The 21940-nt window shown below is 39.2% G+C and overlaps 1 protein-coding gene across 1 annotated transcript in view; it reads left to right on the top strand.

The window, feature by feature from the left end:
* Positions 1-20488, top strand: part of RBM33 (RNA binding motif protein 33) — a 103583-nt gene extending 83095 nt beyond the window's left edge. The window contains 4 exon segments of the mRNA XM_025896360.2: positions 1932-2132; positions 3542-3730; positions 13440-13528; positions 13724-20488. Of these exon segments, the coding sequence (XP_025752145.2) occupies positions 1932-2132; positions 3542-3730; positions 13440-13528; positions 13724-13772 (528 nt within the window). The 3' untranslated portion in view covers positions 13773-20488.
* Positions 20489-21940: the final 1452 nt, after the last annotated feature.

Consider the following 21940-nt stretch of genomic DNA (forward strand, 5'->3'; position numbering starts at 1 on the left):
TGAATAAAAGAAATTATCTGATCAGGGCATAGAGCTTATGGTGATGCTGATATTGAAACTAATACTAAAATGAGGAGGATTTAATGCTGGTTTCCTGGTAAGGTTTTGTGTATATGTTTGGATTTTTCAAGAGGGCTCTTGCTTTTATGTTTTTGAATAGTAATTGAAGAGAAACTCAGAAGGGAAAGCTTTATAATTTCTCACTAGTCGCTGCTCTCCAAGGTTTGTATACAAAATGTTCTGTGAAGATGTGGAGCCAGAAAAACAGAGAAAAACACCCTGTATTTCATTAGAGGTGGGAAAGACGTGCAGATTTCTATGGCTTTCTCACTTTGGACACTATGGACAAAAGCCAGGACAAGGTTCAAGATTTTCCCTATGACAGACTATGCTTTTGAAGTGTAGATGGTGCAAGAGTCTGTGAGGCTCATTTGTCTGGGATTTATGTAGTTGAATTCTTGAGATGTAACCTTCATGTACTTTTTAATACAGAGGCCTTGATTTAGAGGTGTGAATTGTGAAGTAGTGAACTTGAAAACGTGAGACTGTGCTATGTACCACCTGTACCAGATTATTTCTTACGAAATGATAGTGAAGGGACTTAGTAACTAGTCCCTTTTAGTGTTTCTTTTGCTTTTACTTAGTGCTGAGAGGTAAAGATTGTATTGTCAATGAAGATAATCTTGTTATTAGGCTATAAATCTGTTCCTTCTGTATTTTGTCTCCTTATCCACAAGAAATGTGCCAGTATGAAATCCTCTGGTTTGTGACGTGTGTTACAGATGCAAAGTAGATTTGGCTTGTGATTAGTTAAGGAAGGGGGAAAAAACCCTCTGTAAGTAAAGATGCTTTCATAATATTTTACTTTTTTCACTAGATATGCCTTTTATTTGAGAGCTTTTGCAGGGTTACCAGGAGTTGGTTTGGGACTTAGGCAAAGCCTTCACCCTGCAGATAAAATGTTCACTAGTATTTGAGTTCTAAAGTTGGAGTCCAGTCAAGGTATAGATACTGCTGTTGAAACCATGCAATAGTATGATGCACCTTATAGATGCAAAAGTACCTGATGTTTTGTCAGGCTCTGCTGTCTCTTGCTCCATGAAGTGTTTTGCAGTGATTGATCTGATCTGGACAGCCAGACACAAATTCAAGAATCACCTGTTTGTAGACGAAACTGAACTGTTTGGGTAGAGGCAGTGGAAGGGAATAATTTCAGTGCTTTCAGCTTTTGCTGTTACTGTGCTTGATTGCACTGAGAGATGTAACAAAGAGCTACATTGGATGAGAGAAGCACTGAGATGGTGTTTCATTGTGCTTGTGATTATAAATATAATAAGAACTTTATGAGACAAATTAAAAAAAAACCCAAAACAACCCTTGAGGAACTGTTTCTAGTACAGTGTTTGAGGAAGGAGACTGCTTATAAAGCTGCTGGTATAGAAGTTGGCAGAATGAGTATGCACTTCAAAATAAATACCAGTTTTTAACTGAAGAGAGGTTGGAATTTTAAAGATGAGCAGAGTATTTGCCTGATTCTTCCAGCCTTGCTCCTTCTTCTGCAATGTGAATGTCTCTATTTAAAAAAAAAAAAAAAGTAATAAATAACACATGTAACCCTGGGAGGAAGAATGATTTAGAAAGAAAAATGAAAACATCTTGCCATTTTGAATATGAAAAGACATTATTGAACGTTGTAATTATAATAAAGTCCAAACAAAGTAAACTGTTCTTCAGATACCATGGATTTATTTTAGGCTGAAGTGCAATTTCTAGGCTGAACCCTTGCACGTGCCTGCCGTGGCCACCGGTTTGCTTTAGCAGGCAAAGCCCTGGATACTCTCTGAGTGAGCTGGATGTGGCAGGAGGCTGCTCAGGGTGAGGGTGTGCAGTGCCTGGACACTGAGCCGCTGTTGTGTTGTTGATTTCAGCAGGGGGGAGAGGATGCTGGCTTTTTTCACCCAGAGGGCCAGACCCAGCGGCCTCAACAACCCCCGGAGCCAAAACAGCAGCCAGTGCGGAAGGTCACTTTGACAAAGGGAATGCAGCAGCACCAACAGCAGCAGCAGGCACAGATCCATTCACCAGCTCCTCAAGGAGTCAAAAACATCCAGGGAATCCATCAACCTAAAAAGGTGATTTTTAGATGCGTATTGCTGTGGAAGTTTCACTGTGTAGCTGTGTTGCTCTATTAATAACTAGCATTCTGTTTGTCAATTGGTAGTGCAGGGCTGCATGACCCAGGAGATGCATAATTGCATATAAAGCTTTTAATCTGGAGAGATTTGTTTGTACCCAGCACAGACTGGCGATGCCTGCAGGTTTCTTCATCTGCTGACGTTCTGGCCAGCACAGCACTCCCTGGGGAAATACATGTGTCCCAAGATAGCTACAGTAGGAGGTGGTATGCAACGTACTTTCTGGCTTTAAAACCAAGAGGTTTTTTGAAGTCGTGTTTAAGCTTTTATTCTGGCTGTTTCTTGCATATGTAGGGAGCACACAGCGACTATTTCAGGATGCTCTTTGCTGAATCCCCGAAGTTGGTGTCACTCAAAATAGTTGGTGATCTCGTAACTTGATGTTTTGCACTGACTGTGCACTGGGAGGAGGCAGGGAAGGGTCAGGGCAGCAGCACCGTGTGCCTTCTCTGCATTTGCAAGCTGGCACATGCCTTGAACATAGCTGGTATTTTGGCCTTTAGTTCTTGGTTTTGGACTGTTGGCCATAATCTTCCTGCTTCATGTAAGGATAAAGTTTCCTTGCTGATGCAGAAGAATGTGAAAAGTTGTTACCCTTCATAGGCTTTCCAAGTGGGAAACTGTGTTGTGTTGACTCAATGTTAAATGTTAAAACTCTGTGTAATGTTTGTTACTCTTGTTTCATTGTTATTTTTCCTCTCTCCAACTGTTCAATATTTAATTTGCAAGAATTAAATCCGTACATTTCCTGCTCCAGAGTATGCTGTGGTGCCAGATCCTACAGGATTTGGGGGAGGGGAGCTTTGAAAAAAGTTGTTTTATTTAGCCATTTCTCCATTCTTAGAACAGACCAAGAGTTAGTAGCAGTACAGACTGGAGGTGCTTGAAGCAGTTTGCTGATCTTGTGAGTACATTAAATTTACCTGTGGGTTGAGAAGAGAAAAAGGAGAGGGATCAACTTGGTTTTGTTGTCCAGACTCAAAATATGGGAGCTGAACACATGCTGCTAGATGTGATCAGTGTTGAAAACTAGGTTATATGCTTTTGTCCGAGACCTTCCACTGCTTAGTTGATCAGTCTGAGCTAGATCTGAGGCTTTTATCCTGAATGCAATATATATAACTCAATATATTTGCTGCCCTTCTAAAAGAGGTTTGTATAAGCAGTGGATGAATATGTTAATAAGTGGCCTTTCAAATCGGCGAACAGCAACAAACTGTTTAAAATCAGTGTGTACTTTAATCAAGTCTTTAAGTAAATCGCCAACTTTTGTATCATCTGTCAAATGCAGTAAGCAGAATCACTAGGTAAGTAAATCAAAATACTGTTACTTTTGTTGTTGGCAGGTCATTATGCACGGCAGAGGCAGAGGAGTAGCAGGCCAGATGGGCCGAGGACGCTTGATGCCAAATAAACAGAACCTGCGAGTGGTGGAGTGCAAACCTCAGCCCTGTATTGTGTCAGTTGAAGGGCTTTCTTCATCAACTACTGATGTCCAACTGAAAAACCTGCTGATGTCAGTGGGACCCATTCAGGTAGGTCAACCTCGGTTTATCATTTTTGTGCCAAAAGGCTTTCATTCCGGAAAGCTCAATTAATTCCCTGACACTAAATACAATGCGTGTTTATTGGTAATTTATGTTTGAAGGCACCCCCACCCACACACGCTACACCTGGTAGCAAAGACAGGCACGTGATGATATTGCGGCACGGGAGGATTTTGCTAACCATCACATTCCTGCTGCAAAATTCTCCTTCATTTTGGAGTTCCTGTGCTATCTGACATTTTCTTAAGCAATACAAACCTGTCTGTTCTGTGAGGTTTTTAAAGCCAGATGACCATATCGAAGCAAATGTATTTTTGGTTGCTATTTGTGTTTATATTGTTGGCTTGCACCTACTCTCTGTTTTGACATTTACCTTTTCCTGTCATCGCAGTCCTGGGGTACAAGCACTTAATGACCACTACCCAGTGGACATTTTATACTGTGTAGCACCATATGCTTTTTCAGAGGAAAACACAGTCTTCTTTGGAGCATTTTATTGATCCTTCATTATTTTAGAAGTTTCTCTTTAGTAGGGGCCTGTGAGCAAGGTTATGACACACACACACTGGTGTATCTGCTGTGCAGCTTCTGTTCGTAAACTGCCTCCTGGAACTGATGTGTCAGTTAAATGACTTATGGAAAGCAGGAGGTTTTCAAAGTAGTGAAGGGCTTAGGAGGCCCTGTCTGATTTATTGTTACTACATTTGAAAATATCAGTCAATGAATAATGAAACACACAGATGAGAATTTTTTTTTCCCAGTTTTGAGTGCTCCTTTTGACAGGATCAACATTTTTCAGACAAATACAGTGCATGAATTGGAGCCTGTTCTGTGAGACTTCGCTATTAGAGGGATCATCTCTCTGTTTCAAAACACACTGCTCTCCTAAAGATGAACACTGTGCCTGACTTCTTCCCAATTTAGTAAACAGAATAATGCTGAATTATTTACATCGTCAATTCAGAGAGGTTTAATTTGTTTGGGAAAGCAAAACTACTCTCACAAAATACTTTGTGCCTTCGTGTTCTGTAGTACTCTAGGAAATTACTCAGACAGTTCCAAAGCACATTTATTCCATGTTTACTTGCTAAATCTTGCATGAGAATATTAGAAGGAGATAAATAGAATCCCTGCAAGGAAATACTCGCAGTAGAGAGAAGTTATTGAGAATGTCCTAAAAAATTTATTCAGGACTTGCTGTTTCATAGCAGACTCCAAACTCTGGTCTCTCAATTCAATGTTACAGACCACTTTAGAAAGGTGTGTTTATAGGAGAAAAAACTATAACTGATTTTCTAGTGGGATTTGATACATACCTGTGCCCTACAGAACTTGCATTCTTGCACCATCATCAACTGTAACTTTGGAAATTATGCTTTCTAAATTATCATCTATTTTCACCTTATCAGAGATCTGGAAGTAGTACTTGAAAGAGAAGCTTGAATTTAGCTAATGATGCAGAATGGTTTTATGCTAAATCTGCAGTTGAATTTCAAATGTGATGTGTAGAAGGCTAAAAATTTCCTGTCATGTTCGAGACTGAATGATGTTTCACGAGTGTGGATGGTGAGATATGCAGGGGAGAAGTGATCCTTTTGTAGGAAGAATATGAGACTGGTTCTACCATATGGCATATTTAGCTTTTGGGTTTTGTTTTTTTATGATGCCGTGAGAAGTGGCACCACAAAAGTGTTAATGCAGTGAATGAGGAAGAGGCAGCAGCAGCTTTTGGTGACTTGGAGGACAAGAACAGAAAACAGAATGATTGAAAACCTGCATTGTTGCTGTTCACAGCAACCATTTTTACACAGATGGTGCTAGATTTTCAAAGAGGTCAACATCCTGAAGTGCATGAGTGGATTTTCTTGTGGCTGTAAATTAATGTTCTAAGTAGCATTTGTGCTCAGTGCTGTACAAAATCCCCTGCAACTGGGAATGGTCGGGAGGCTCTGGCAGCGAAGGGATACTCTGCTTGGTTATTTCCTCATTCTTCCTTCAAAATGCGTTTCATGTAAGTGACTTTGCAACGGGGAGTGCAGGAGTGAGCTGCTGGAGAGAGCCCAGTGGTGAATGGAAGGGCAGGTCGTGGCCACGACCAGAGAAAAGAGATTGTGGGTAGTGCAGAGCTCTGATCTTCTGAGGTGAAGTGTTGCAGCTTGATGAACTGAAATAGGAGGGATTTGGGGAGATGGCTATTGTGCGAAAACAGCAAGGTGAAATTCTAGCTGCTTTTTCAGAAATTAGGCAAGGTGCCCAGGTTTTTAGCTGGTGTTCTGGTGGAGCTGAAGAAATAGTAAGAGGAGGGAATGGTGAGTCAGTTGTGTCTGACTCAGTCTTTAAGGTGTAGAATATCCTATGTTTAGCTGTTGACTATAAACAGCAAAATTTTACTTGATCAACTGAGCTTTTGAGAGAATTTTTCATTTTACTTGTCTTTGGGGGAAATGTGCTTATTTTATGCAGTTGTAAAGGAAATTTAAATCTGAATCAGAACTTAAGGAGTTGTTTTCATGCCTGCATAGTATCTTGAAATGACACATGTCAGCTGTCCAACACCCAAATCCCTGGTTAAAGATTCACAAACTGTAGGTCATACACTTCTAATGTTTAAACAAGCATCTTGCTTGAAAGCGACATCCAAACCCAGCTCAGAAATCCAAATATCCTGTGTATCAATTTCTGCTGCAGTCAAGACATAACCATGGGAATGCCTTCACTGAGGCATAGCTCCCAAAGAAGGGGAAGAAATACTTCCCAAGGATCTCTCTGCTCTTTGACAAGCAGAATAGATCATGAGCTCTTGTCCCACCTGGTAGAGGACCTCTGCTTAATCTTCACCTTCCGTGCTGGGGCATCTCTAGAGTAATTGATCCCACACCAGCTCCTGTTTCCAGCTATCCAGATATTTGTTACAGTGTGTTTGTCCTGCATGTGTTTTCTTGGTAAGTGAATCCTTGCTGGCATAAAAGAAAGTTTTAACTTTTTCCACAAATAAGTCTATAATTTATCAATGAAGTGAACGAGGAGGAAGAGATTACTTTGCTTTTCTGGGTACAAAAGTTTGTGGTTTTATTCTCAGCTTTTTCATGTCAGTATCATTCTCAATGTGCAAGTACCTTGTACAAACCTTGGGGAAGGGAAGTTAAAAACTTCCCTTGATTTACAATGTTCAGTGCTCCAAGCTTTGCCATCAGCTTGCATTGAGGTGGTGGTTCTGTCATGGTTTGGGTGTAGCATAAGAGAAGATGGAGGAGACTTAGACTTGAAGTTGGAAATTCACCTTTCTTCTCTTCCATACTCTAGAAATGGAGAAAATGATCTTTTCCCACATATAACCTTTGAAATACCCTCTACTGCCTAATCACTGAAGACTCTAATTCTTATCCCTGCTTCACTAAACCTGCTTTGATATTAATATAGGAGAAAAAAATACCACTAAGATTCTCAAGACACTGAATAAAAGAAAATCTTTAGGATTCCAGGAACCTCTCTTTCATCATAGCTCCATTTTACAGCTCCAACATGATGAAATTAGCAGAACAAGTGCCTCCTTTCAGCATACAGTTTGCTGTCAGACTCTTTTTTGAGAGGGTAAGCTTTCAGAAACAAATAATGTATCTGCAGTAAAACTCGAGTACTGAATCTAAAATAATTACATGTTATAAATAAAATTATGTATTCCAAAGTGGTGGAAAGTACAGGAGATTTCTGAGCACATCACCAAAATGGAGTCTCCTGAGGGCAGTACTGGAGCAGTGACATTCAGTACATATCCATCCAGAACCATTTGATAAAACAGATTACTAATAAGTTGCAAAGGTCATGAAAAACAGTGCTTGTATTTATTTTTTTTTTTGTGCTCTTGAATCTGGGTTTAACATTTATGCTGTCTAAAGAAGCTCGTGTTCAACTAGTTATTGCTACCTTCAGATGAATTGGCTTTTTTCAGGATGGTGTCAGGTAGACTGGACCATTTCCTAGGTCTCCAGGTAATTTGAGTACTGAGGGATGGTTCCGTGCAGGTGTTCCATCATCATCTTTAATCATGTTTTCATACATCAAATGGTTGCAAACATAAAACATCAATGCAAAATCTCAGTATTGCTTTGTGAAGACTTAAGGTAATAAATTCTGATGCTGAAAAAAAAAAAAAGAGGAAAAAACTGTATACAAAACGTATATCAGAGGTGATGAGAATGTTGTAATTGTTGCTGTACTTGTAGTAGTTTACAAACGTGGGTTTTCCTCTGGTTACTTAGCCATCTGTGATCTCAGAAAGGAAAAACAAGTGCAATGCCTGATGCGCTTTGCTCTGCTTTCTTAGGGTGACAGTGCTACCTAGTGCTCAGCTGGGGTAAAGGCAGCTCTCTGCCCTGACGCTGCATTCCGAATTGCTGGATTTGTTTTCAGCTTACAGAGGTATCGGTGGAAATGGCAAGCACACGTGGATGCACAGACCCAGAACACGAGGGCTCCTGCAGATCAGCAGGGGGGTTCTCCATGAGGCACAGCACACAAGGTGCACGGGCTGACGTCGTGACCAGTGTGGTCTTTCTGCCTGAGAAAACATTTTCAGCTGTTGCAGAAGCTGTGGGAGAAGATGTGGGCAGTCCTGCTCCAGCCTTGGGGCTGGGGGAACAGGAGAGCAGCTCCAACAAGAGCCTGTCCAGTTCAGCCTTGCTGTAGGGCAGTATGGGAGCTACAGATGTCTTTCTCCTCACCTCCTCTTGCATACAGAGATGGAAAGCTGAGCACTTTTAAGGACAGATAGCAGGAAGTCAAAAGTTGCTGAAAAGCAGGAAGGAGGGACAGAAGATGGAAGAGATCAGTTGCATCAGCTGAGGATGAAATGGATACATTCTGTCTCAGCCTCTGGTAGTGGCTGGGAAGTGATGCTGCCAGGAAAGATACTTCAGGTGTCAGGAGACTGCAAGGATAATAAAAATGTATCTGCATCTATAAATGAGAGGGAAGAATAAATAGAATCCGATCATTCTGTTTAGGAGGATCACACACTGGAGATGATGTTGGTTAGGAAAGTTAACACTTTTTTTGGATAGATGTTATTTAGCAGCTTCATATGGACTGCACTCCTAATGCCAAACTCACTTTGGTACTTATGGCTGTCCCGCTGTTTGTCTCAAGGCTCTGGGTTTTGCAGTGAAGCTTTATTAATGTGCTACCAAAATCATACCAGCTATTTCAATATTGTACAATGTGGATTTAATTACAGAGTGTGTAAAGGAGAAATTTCAGTGCAGTGTAGATCTGCAGGCTAAAGAAATCCCTGCAGAGGGTCCTTTTATGATATTCATACTTCAGTCACTGGTAATAGTTCAGTTGCAGAAAAAGCCAGAGCTGCTGATTATTTTTTAAGTTGTTGAATTAATTAGTATGTTTTAAAACAGTTTACAGGCAAACTCTCAATCACAGGTATGAGTGATTATGAAATACTGGTTTTTGCTGCATTTTCCATTCAACCCAAGATCTGCATCTTCCTATGGTGGTTTCTAAGGAAGCAGAAAAAGGAGACAGTCAAGATTGGCATGAGCTCTGTGCTGCCTAAATCCCTTCCATATAAGATACTCTTCTTCATCCCAAACTAGTTTTTTATTTTTAATACTGGGAATATGTCAGAATCTAATCTCTGTTCTCCAGAGTCAAATGGAAACCTGCCCAGAATATCTCTGATCTCAGGTTGCTATCAGGAAGTGCTTGCACAGTAGATCTGTACATCCAAATCTGTAAAGTAACCAGTCATTTGAAATCCCTTGGAAGTTATTGTATGTATTGTCAATCCTTTACAGTTGAGTGGATCCAGGAAGGGGTTTTCATCCTCTGGTGAACATCTGAGTAGGTCAACTTAAAGAGAAGATGTGAATGAAGTTGTTTTCTCAGAACTGTGACATTTGGGAGGAGTGTGATATTTCAGTTTAGGAATTCATGATAGAAGGAGATTCTAGTGGAGCACAATGTGGCAACAAGGAAGTCTCCTGTGGAGGAAAAGTGAGTGTCTTCCCATTAAAGGAGAAGTCAAGTGATAATGGGTAGAACCTGCTGGTATCCAGAGGCTGCCTGGCTGGTTGTTCCCTGCCTCCCCTGACTGACCTTTCAAAATCTTTAGGTCACAGAATAATACCCAATTCAGATCATATACCCAAACAAACATAAAGTGATTCTGCATCATTTTTGCTACCATAGTTTGAGTACAGCGAAGGCTGAGAATTTGTATTAAAACAACTTAAATTAAAATTTTTCAGACAGTTTCCAAATGCAGAAATAGTGTTTGTGTACTCTTAGTTTATCCTTTGTTTTACAGTCTTTAACTCTGGTCTTAAGTATAGGCATTGTAACTACAGCAGTTGAGAAGATGCTGATGCTAGAAGTTACTGCCTTACCTTGGGCTGAGTAGTGGGTAATGTTTGGGCAGTTCAGTGAAGCATCAGATAGGTTATTTTTGGTTTCCATAGTTGTCTGTATTGACCAGTGACACTAAATCTGATAAAGGATGTTTTTCAGAGACTTATCCAAGAATGGATGCCTCGTTGCCAAAGCATTTAAATATTAAAATGCATTTAGTGTTTTGCCTTTCTTTTTTTTTTTTTTTGGAAAATAAGGCAGTAATGCAGTGTAAGACGGTAGTACCCAAACTAGTCAGTCAATAAACTTATTAATTCATAAGAAAGTATAAATAAGTTATCTATAATAATATTTAGATACTTTGCCTAATTTTGTTAATGAGTCTATACTGTACCAGAATGTCTTCCTCTAGTCAAATTTTTATATGCTAATTAATGAGAAGCTTTTCAATAATTTATTATCATGATTGTATAAAGTGCAAAATCAAATTTTGCTTTTGTGCATCTCAAGAATATTAATGCAATAATAGTTCAGTTCTTGTGGGAAAAGTCACCAAACACAGCTTCATTTTCTTCAGTTGATCACAACAGGGCTCTGGAGCATAAAAGCTTTGGGAAAATCTGCTGTGGTGGTTGAGGGAGACCTGATGCTGTGGTGAGGATTAGTTGGCAGCAGGAGGGCTGGAGGTGGTTCTGGAGAGGGGAGAGAAGCAGGTGACAGCAGAACATGCAGGGTGCAGCTGGAAAGATAAGTCCATGGGTTCTTTTGCAGCTCTTCTTGTCCAGCTGTTCACTGAAACATTCATCCTTTCAGTGATTCAAACAGGTTTTTCTCATATTAAAGGTGTCAACTTCTTTTTAACTGCAATTCAGAGATACTTTTTTTTTGTCAACTCTTACAGGTCTGTTGTTTCCAAATCTGATTTAAAGGCCTTTCTAGCCAGAAAAGTGGTGTTGGGAAGATGTGTGTTAGATACAGTTCTTTAAAACATAAAAAAGTGAGATCAGTAAAGGAGGAGAACACAAACTTCAGCACCTCTGTCACCCACTCCAGCAGATAATCTCCAAGAGAAATGAGCTTTATCCAGGGTCTTTCACTGGTGCTTCCTGCAGCCTGACTGTATTCTTGCTGGTAAAATGTGCTTAACTGTGTGAAGAGCTTTCTGATTAAAAAAAAAAGTTATCTGCCAAGTAGTATTTTTTAAAGCTAAATCCCATTTCTACCATCTCAGAAACTGAGAAGTTGCAGTGACTTAGCTAAACCTTTTCATCATAGCAGCTTTCCAAAAACTATACTATGCAAATTAACCTGCTGATGCTTTTTAGATTTGCTGAATCCTTTAACTTTTACTCAGCTTTCACTTTGAAATCACAGGAGTGATGGAAATATTAAACATCTGTGATTTTCCTGCAGAGAGGGAAGTTCCCTGTCAATTACAAGAAGGTGCAAGGTAGCTACGCCAAAATTAATTACTTCAGAATCACAGATAGGTAAGTTATAGAAAGTGGCTAAGCTGAATTGTCAGGGTTAGATACAAAGAAATATGACTTATCAGGTACCATGGCTCTTGTTAATTAAGTATCTTACCAAGAGAGTCTTACCTGTCCAAAAAAGATAGAAATAGGCAATTTTAATAGCAAATTTCAATCTAGGCATTTGACATCTTGCTTAAAATGCTGCATTAGATTGAATGAACAGGGAACACATTAGTTGGAGTAAAAATTCTTTCACTGAGAGGTCTTAAAGTATGTCACCCTTAAAATGTGTCGACAAGTGGGGTTGTATGTTGTTTCCCAATCAATAATTGTTTGTCTGAAGATCTGTGGTACTTTTTTAGCAATCTAGATGATGATGATACAGAATTTTTGCAGGTAAAGTTCAAAATCCTGGAGACTGACCATCAGTGCTGGAATCATCCAAATTGGGGGATGCTGCTGAGTTCCAGGCAAGATGCAGGAGCAGAGAATTAGGTTCATACCTAACCATCAAGAGGTTATGATATAGAAAAGTTTCAAGGTGCCTGTATACATGCATTTATGTGTGTGTCCATATATAAATTTATATAAAACTCAGCATAAAACTGTATTGACTTTATGTAGAAGCTCACGCACAGAAAAGTCAAATGTTAGTAGTTCTTTATTCTGCATCCAAAGCCGTAAGAACAACTGAAAGCTGAATCAGAACAATTGTCTTTAATGGGCCACAGCATAGGCCATTAAACATCCAAAATGTTCTGTGACATACTGGAATCACTGTGGCATGGAACTTTGAAATTACTATTGAAGCCTTCAGATGTGTTTTAACCAAGTTACTGTGAAATCTCTTTGGCCTGTGTTCACAGGCAGTGGGATTTGAGGATCACAGTTTTTCCATCCTGAGTATTCTGTGATGCTGAATATTTGCTGGATGTTCTCATTGGTTGTTGGGTGTGTACCTACTTAATGTGTTAAGCTTCATCTTCTCGAATTTCCGAAGTGTCTTTTTGAAAATTACTCTAACTAAAGTGCTAACTCAAAGCATCAACTTTAATCTTAGTAAGTGTGATAACTTCTTATTACCAAGGCTACACGACTGCTCTCTGGAATCATCTTGGCCCAGAGTTCCTGCTGCAGCAGGGAGCAGGGACATGAGTTCTCCCCAGCCCTCGCTGAGGTGTGCTGTAGTTTTGGAGACGTCAGTACTACATATGGGGTTTTGTCATAGAGCATTGTGAAATGCTACTCTCATAGCATGAGAAGCACATATCAGATGGACTTGCCTGGGTAGATGTGTGTTCCATGATTTCCCTCTACTAGGAGGACTTGGAAGTGGTGACCTAATCCATTTGATTGGGGTTTTGTGGTGGTGTCTGTCAAAAGCTGTCCACTTATTTTGTTAAAACAGTGTGAGGATAATGCAGTCGAGAGATCAAAACCTACCACTTTTTCCTGTTTCTGCCCTGTTTAACGCATGGAAAGCCCTGATCCTTTAGCATACATCAGGTAAATGACTCCAGGTGCTTGTGTGGGAAGTTGAGCTCTGACCAGTTAGCATTTCTGACTTGGTGGGAGTTTGGCTCTGGGGTTTGGTTCATCTGTATAGATTGAATGAAGAGCTGTCACCTTTGCATAATGAGTGATAGATTGGGTTTTGCAGTTGGTACAGTTCCTTAATGCGCCAACTCAAAGACTTTCAGCTGGGGTTCTGACTGCAGTCTCAGAAGTCTCTTTCCATTCCGTGGGCACCAGTAAAAGAATTGAAATATGTTTCTGAAAAAAAGAAATATGGCAAAATTTCAGTTGGTTTGGTGCAAAATAAGTGGTTATCTTATTATCTTTTTGGGGTTTTGTCTCTGCAGAGTTTACAGATGCTTCCTCAACAACGGAAAGCCATAGCAAAATTTAAGGAGCCAGCACATGCTTTAGCATTTCAACAGAAATTCCACAGGTAAATAATTAAGCACTGCTGCCGCCTCAGTTCCTTCCCTCCCTTCAAAAGATAAAATCAGTCTCCTCTGCTCAATGTTTCATCTCAATATTGCATCTATTTATTAGTGACCTTCAGAGAAACCTCCTTGCCTGTTCTCCACTCCCAGAATCAGTTTGAGTACTGTGTTTTTAACTTTCTTTAACCTTTTAACAGGCACATGATAGATCTGTCCCACATAAATGTGGCACTGATTGTTGAGTGATGTCTGCTGAGAGAAGCCCCGGCACTCACTGAGCCGTTCTGTGGAGCTACATGAGACACAGTGGCAAAACCATCGGGTTGTGAAACCTTTCAACTTAGTCTTTGGTTGCTCTGCTGAACTACAGAAAGCACGGAGATGTCCTCCAGAAGAGATGGGTTTGAGAGGATCTGCAAAGGTGGAATTTCTGTTCGGTTTCATCACATTCTGTTGTAACCACATGGAGTTAGAGATTAATTTTTTTTTCAAAATGCTTTCAATGCATGTAGACACTGTTCTTCAAGATCCTACTGTGTGACCACAGTGACTTGAGAGAGAACGTTTACAGCGAAAGATTAAAAAACTTTCTTCATAGCAAAGAATATTTGATAATGGTTGCTCTTATCTTCACTGCAAGGTATTTGAATGAAAACTCATTTTTCTAAACAAAACACATTAGTTGCATTGTATATCTGAGAGCACAGAAGGTATTCCTGCATAGATTTGAACGTGGTCTGTTTCATGAATAGCAGTTTGCCGAGAAGCTTTGGAGGTGACACTGGAAAACTGTAGTTTCGATCTCTGTAAATAAGTCTGTCTTTGCATTTTTCTATTCCAACATAGACTTCCATCTTCTCTTTCCAAATCCAGTTATTCCATAAAACCCTGTGTAGGAATTACACTGCTGTATTTTCCCTTGGTTTTTAAAAACAGGGATCTTCACCCTTCAGCATCGTGGGGCAGTGAACTCCAGGTTGTAATTAGGTTGTTTTGAATAACAAGGAAAAAGAAGTATTTGGTGGGTCACTCCAAAAATGTTACACAGGAGGAGTGGTGCATTCCTGATAGTTCTTTTGGGCTAGTGTGTCATGGTTGCCTTATGCTTTATTTTGATTAGTTTTTTTCTTTGAGATTTATTTTGTGATTGATGCTGAACCATAAGAAACCCGTAACTGAAAGGACTTGTTTTGATGTGTTGTTCCCGATACATATAGGACTATAAGGACATTGTAAATATCTGATGAACATGTCAGATCCCAAAAATTCTTTGCAAACATTAAGAAGCTTTTATTTTACTCAAAGTGAAATTCATAACATTTCCTTTTGGTTAGAACCATCTAGATGGTGTTGCCAAAGGAACAATTTTCTCAGTTACTTATGAATAAACTTATTAAAATGTCATCTTTATATTGGATTCCAGTTTTTATGAACATTTCCTTAGTTTTTAGACCATGAGCTTTTGCTTCATGCTTTATTTTAAGAATACTCTTAAGCACTCCACCTACTATTTGAAGGGGGGGCACTTACAGAAACCTTGTAGGCTTGTTACCTGAGTGACCACAGAAGAACACTATTGGTATGTAATGAAAGAGCTATGAATGGGGTCCAAAATAGGTGTGCCAAGTGGAAAAGTTTGAGCTAAGCAAATTTACCGTAGATTTTAATTTTTTTAGAATTTTTTTTTGAGTTAGTGGTAACGAAATCACAAATGCCTGATTGGCTTTCTTACACTTTTGGTCCAGATTTTCAATTAAGTATAAGTTACCAAAAATTGAATAAGTATTGTCGAAAGTCTTCTAGGTAAACCTGCTCTCTGTTCATTGTAATAACATGGTGCTGGGGAAAACAATTGAGAGAATACCCTAAGTCCGTTTACATTTAATAACGAGACACAGCAATACGATGGGAATTTTTTCATGGAAGTGAGGTCTACACCCACCTGCATCGTTCCCCATTTATGCATAATGCTTAATAACAGCCAACACAGCTACTATACATAAAGTGCTGTTAGTGCTTCAGGGTAGACACAAGCCCAGGACAGAGCATGAGCTGCAGGCAGGAAGTGCCCGGTGGGACCCGATCCTGAAGACCTGCAAGCCCCAAGCTGTTTAACTCCTCACACCATCAGCTCTAGGACCCTACACTGCCTCCCCAGGTTATGTAATTTTTATTCTTAAGAAGTAAATGCTTTTCTTTAAAACAAGTCATTAAACAGTTACACTGTTAGGGAACAGCTTCTCTGCAATGAGAAGAATGGGAAGACATCTCGAAGTGGAGTGATGGTAGTGCGTGCCTGAAAATCTGGGTTAGATGCCAATGTCAGACAGGCCAGCAGCTGAGTTCAGCAGTAGGAACATCTGCAGTTGATCAGCTGTCCTGTCAGAAGCAAATGTTATTGGGGTTAGAGGGTTTCTTGGAGCCTAAGAATATGGGTTTGATTCAAAAGTCAAAGAAGTTTGGAGAAACGCTCCTGCTTTGGGTTTTGAATCCATCCCAAAGAGGTTGAGGTTCAGCCAACTTAAGTTTTAAAAATTTTTATTCAGTGGGGTTTTATATTTTTTTTAATTCTTTTTTTGAGACAAATGTGTGGCTTTGGAATAAAGACATGAAATGGCCTCAGATCTATTTAAATGTAGGAGTGACGTAAGCAATGCCTGTTTAATGACTAGATGCATCCTCTTTAACAGCAGTTGCAGTAGATTACTGCTTGTGCATAGGCAGGGTATGGGTGGATTGCTGGGGTTTGATTTAGCTGCTTACTGCAGTACCTGGACATTTACTGTATGTAAACATACTATATGTATGTATGTCTATATTTGTTCTGTTATACACATACATACATACTCACACCCTCTGCTGTCACCGTGTCTCTCTAAAATCTTAAAAAAACTTAGTAGCAAAAGTAGCAATTAGGTGAGTCATTTGTTAAAATGTTTGTGTTCTCTTAGTTCTCAAATCCTAAGTTAAAACTGGATCTCTTGGCATTGATCAGTTTGGATGATACAACTCTTTTAGATCCATTTGTTGTCTCCTCCCAAAAAAACCCCAAAGGAAGTAGAGGTAAAGCTAGACAGAAGTGTTCTTGCCATGTTCTCTTCCAGCACATAGATAAATCTGAGCATCTTAAGTTAACTTTCTTGGAAGATCTGTTGCAACCATTATCTTGTTCTTTCTTTATCATGAACTCACAATATGATGCAAAATGGAAAGAAAAATAGGCATTTAATGTAGTATGTAAATATTGACCTTTTAAAATTAAAATGTTACTCAAAGTGCTTACAGTCAACCACATCTTAGCTATTTGTTAGTTTTTTTGTGTTGTCTTATCCAAGTTTAATGGATACAGTTCCATAAATGTTGATGTGTTTTTGTGTATATCTTCAAATTTTTATAAAGATGATAGTAAGTCAATACATATATCCTGATCTGTGTATTATTTGTTCAGTTTTTATTAGCATAATTTTATAATTATTTTAATAGGCAACTCCAATAGGTGGTTATATGAAGCCAGTTTGTTTTTTTCCCCAAATTATTTTGTTTCCATCTTGTAGCACTGGAAAATTCACTTTATAACTAACCATATTTTGCCTTGACTAAAAGATTGGATTACCCATATGATCTGTGGTATATTAGTAGAATGTTCTACTTCTGTTTTATTAAAAAAAAAACCTAAGACAACTCTGTCCTTTAACTTTTGAGGGGAAATACAGTGCACTGTCAGACCAAGGCCTGGGGTTTGTAGGTTTGTTCCATTGTGCTGTACAGGTACAAATTAGGTCTGTCGTGTAATGTTGTTCTCAAAAGTTTGGGATATTTTGGTTTTGCACGTAATTCTGGTTGGTCATGTGGCACGTTCATCTCAATATTGGCAACTGGTGAGGCACATGTGCTGTGTGATGGAAGGATGGCAGTGTTGGAAACGCTCGGGGTCGATGGTGCTGGGCAGGAAGAGGAGGAGGAGGAGGAGGAGGAGGGCAGGTCTGTAGCACCTTCATAGCCAGGGAAGCTGCCACGCAAATATTCATCTCTGAGCAGTGGCAGAGAATAAATTTAGGCAGGGATACTGCACATGTATCTCCAGGATGACTTTGGGATAGAAGGGTAAATATGAGCACCCACTCTGTATGATATCTTCAGATGCCTGGTTTATTCCCCTAGTTTAAATCTGGATTCACTTTGGATTTCCAAATTTCTGTAAGAAAGTCCTTCTAGCCATTAAATGCCAAGCAGGCTGAGCCTTTTAATTTTTCCGTGTTAGGTTTTCACTGGAAGGATATAGATGAGAATTAAAGGTTATTTCAGAATAACCTTGGGGGGTGGTATCTTCAAGTTTTTTCTTAGCATTAGCTATTTGGTATAAGAAAAAATCTTTTACTTGGTGCTGAATTTTTTTATCTTTTTTTAAAATATGGTACCCTTTGTCTGTTTATCTTGAAATTATGCAGTTTTCCTGGAAGCTGCTGTAGGCACTTCCTGTCACTACACACAGTAACTGCATGTCTGTATGTGTGTGTGGGTGTGTTGCCCTTGTAGCTGGGGCAAGAGGGTGGGTGGGACACTGAGGGGTTTCTTTTTTTGAGGTTTTTTTTGTTTTGTTTTGGTTTGGGTTTTTTTTGTCTTGTCTACTTGAGAGATACCCTAGATTTGTTCTCTGGCATAGTATTGTGTTGTGCTTGTCCTTCCTGTAGTACTGTGTCTGTGATACTCGAGTCATGATACTCGAAAATAGAAATCTGGCTCCACCTGTTTGCTGTCAAAACCACATTTTTGTTCAGAGACACACAAAACCTTTCTTTTTAAATGCATTTTTTTGTGCTTTTATTTTTATTTTTTTTTTTAGCAGCATGTTCGATGAGAAATTAAATGTAAAGGAAACAAATCCTGAACGGATTGCAGAAAGTTAGCTATGTTATAAAGGTCATTTAGGGTAACATAGGGCTTTTGTTTCAATGTTACCTTAAATCATGCCTTATCCTCTAATTAATTCATAAACATAATACTTGAAAGTATTTTACCTTCAATTAGTATCAAATCCTAAGGATTTTCTGTAAGGTTTTTTTGTAACCTGGTTTTTAATCGTGGAGATGACTTATTAACCACATGAGCACAGGGTCTTGTGTACAAAAACAGATTCATATTGGATCCCTGCGTATGCCAACTTCTGGTATAATATGGTTGGGAAGGATCATTTTGGTCTTTATAATGCTGCTTTTGGCAGGGTTGGGGTTTTTAATTTAAAAAAAAAAAGAAAACAAAACTCTCCATTTTCTACTTCTCTGCATATGTTGGTGGAAAGTGTGGTCCTTTTTGCACTAAAGAAAACCTCAAGGGGAAAGTTAATCGCATGGGGTCTTTTAGGGGCCTGTGTTGCTCTCTCCTTTCTTGGTTGGATGCACTGATTTTTCTAACTAACTGGAAATGGGCTTTATACAAACACTTTTTCAACAGGTTACATGGCTTTTAGTAATGTAACAGCACTTGGGTTAAGTGATTTTTACCATCTAAATTTTAAACAATATTACAGATTACAAATATTTTTGTAAAAGAATCTATGTACAGTTACATGTAGCTGTATTGCAATGTGTGTAGTCACTTGGAAGATCAGTTTCAAACACTGCTGTATTAATGTTATGTTTGTTCAGGATTTTCTTTGTGTGCATCTAATGGTTTTTAATAAGCACTGTATTTTTTTCCTAGTGTCCCTCGGGCTGAGTTTGGAAACCCTTAGAGTTTTACTTCTTTTTCTAGAATAACAAAACCATTTGTTTGCAGGTTTTCTTTTTCAGATGATGAAGCGTCTTTCAGCAGTTTAACTTCTAATGAACAGAGATTTTCACTTACAGCAAAGACAAGATGCTAACACTCATTTATTCACAGCTGATCTTCTGTACCTTTGCATACAATTTTATTGATAAAAGTTCCCTTGGAATAAGTCAACTTTCTTTTTTCCTGTGGTACCCTTTGCCTCTACCCTATACTTTACTTCATTTCCATCTCATTTGCCCCCATTTTTCCATTCCTTCAAGGATATTTGTATCCTTGTTCTGTTCCTGCTCTTTTCACTCTGTTCATCTCTCTGGATGTTTTCCTGCCCAAGTGCGTTGCATTCGATCTTTCGCTCTCTTTTCTATTCTTTCAGTGCTTTTAGTGTTCCTGAAGCCTAGATCTCCTACCCTGAAAGCCCATCATTCTGTACTTTCCTTTCCAGACTTTGGTGTAGGTTGAGGTTGCTTTTGTACAGGTATCACATCTTAGGAGATGCTGCCCATCCCAAAGCCTTGGAGAAGCATCACTTAACAGTTTTGCTTTGCAGTTTTACCCGTGTTGGAGAATTTAAACATGTTGTTTACATGCTTTAGCATTTGTGACAAGCCAGGGCAACAGGATTAACAACTCTTTCATCCTTTTCACTTTTCCAGGAGTTCTGTTCTTGAATTCAGTGATAGTAATAGCACTTTTTCTTATTGCCACGTAGAAATACGAACACTGTCGACACGATTCTACCTCCTATTACTATTACTGAATGTGATCCTTCCTAACCTGTAAAGTCTTAAGCAGTGTGTATATATTTGGGTGTTTTGAGAATCATTTCAAATGTACTGCTCTAATCTGGATTGCAGAGCTTGTTTATTGGCAGTTCAGGATATAAGTTCAGCAGCCCGACTCTATCATACTGACTCCACTGGGAGTGCGTCTGCCTCATGTTTTCTACGGCATCATCTGCACAAGGTGTTGACTGCTAATTTCTTGAGTGTAATACTGAACTTTACCAAATCCTCCACTTGCATAAGAGATCTTTCTGTCGTACCTATTTCAATGACTGTAAAAATGGAAACACAAAGATGATCTCGTGTACAAGCTTTTTTTTTTTACGTGTAATTCCATGTTTAAAATGTGAACATGTAAATATGTTTATTGTACCTAAAATATGTCAATAAAACTTGATTTTTATAAGTTCATACGTTGTCGCTCGGTGTACAGCTTGAACTTAAAACTTCTAGAAAATGGCTTTATATACCAGATTATTTTACCATTTTTATTATGGTAGCATCTCTCAGCCTCTACTTTTACATCACCATCATAGCATGGGGTTCTTCCACAGCTGTGCAAAGGATGGAAATGAAAGTGGTTGAGGATAAGTGATGGTAAAAGGGACTTGTGCTTGTGTGCCTAGTTCAAAGGGTCTGGAGCCTAAGAAGAATCTTGTAACATACATATAGGAGAAAAGCTGGTCAGTGTAAAAGGTTTTCTTGTGCTTTTTAACCATACTGACATGTGTAATAAAAGATCTCTACTTTCAAATATTGCCTATCTTAATTTATAACCTAAAGAGAGGCCCTTGGCAAGCTCAATTTGGTCACCATCAATTATTTTCTGAACACATTATATCAATATAAATGGAGGCTAATTCCACTGGTCTATTGTGTCTCAAGAAAAGAGATCAGAATCAACTGTCTTGCACTTGGTAGGGGTTTTAAGTAGTTTTCTAAAAGTATTCACAAAGTTAAATGTAAAAAATCCCACTGTCGTCCTGGTGTCACTGGAAGTGGCACCTGTGATCCAGCATACATGTTTCCAGGGAAGCATTACTAACATGGCACATCATTACTGGGGATAGATGTCAAGAGAACATCATTACCTGGGCACAGAGTATTGATACCCCAAGTTGTTTTTTCTCCTTTTGCCCTGATAGAGGACATGTAGTTACAAGCAATGCAGTAAACTTAGAAGGCTCATCAAGGTGAAAACAATACCTCTGATGCAGTGATTTAAATAGTGAGCCATGTAGGGCTAACCATCTTTGTTTACAAAGTTCCAACTTAGTTTTCAACTTGTGATTTTGTTTTGAATTAACAGTAAATATCCGTCTGACTGCAGCATGGCCTCTTTCACATCTCCTCTGGATAAGGCTCCAACCAAAGCAAACTTCAATAAAACCCCTCAGACCCCAAACGTGATGAGTTCTATCTCCTTGTTTCTTTGTACTTTCTTTCCCTGCCTCTGTTGATCTGTGGTCTTGGGGCAGGAGTTTGTGTTTTAGTGAAGCTGATGCACTACAGAGCATCGACCCAGCAGTCCACTCTTGCCATAAACTGAATGGGTTGACCATTGCACAGCACGGGCCAAAAACAAGCTCCCTTTTTGAGAGTGCAGGCAAGGGTTGGGCATACAAGTCTGTGGTCTTTAGAAGTTAAAATGTCCTGCTGATGAACTTGTCATTTTGGAAGGTTTCAGGATTCCTGCAGGGATGCGCTTTGAGAACTGGAAGGCGGACAACTGCAAAGAGATGGAGGAAATCAATGGGGCTAAAAACTAGTTATTGAAGGGATGGAAAGGGAGTGACCAAAGGAGGTACAAATAAACCTTTAAAATCAAATATTGAGATGCCTAGTGGAGTGCTTCAAAAATTG

Source organism: Manacus vitellinus, unplaced genomic scaffold, assembly GCF_001715985.3.
Source record: "Manacus vitellinus isolate BGI_N305 unplaced genomic scaffold, ASM171598v3 scaffold_79_pilon, whole genome shotgun sequence".
Lineage (NCBI taxonomy): Eukaryota > Metazoa > Chordata > Aves > Passeriformes > Pipridae > Manacus > Manacus vitellinus.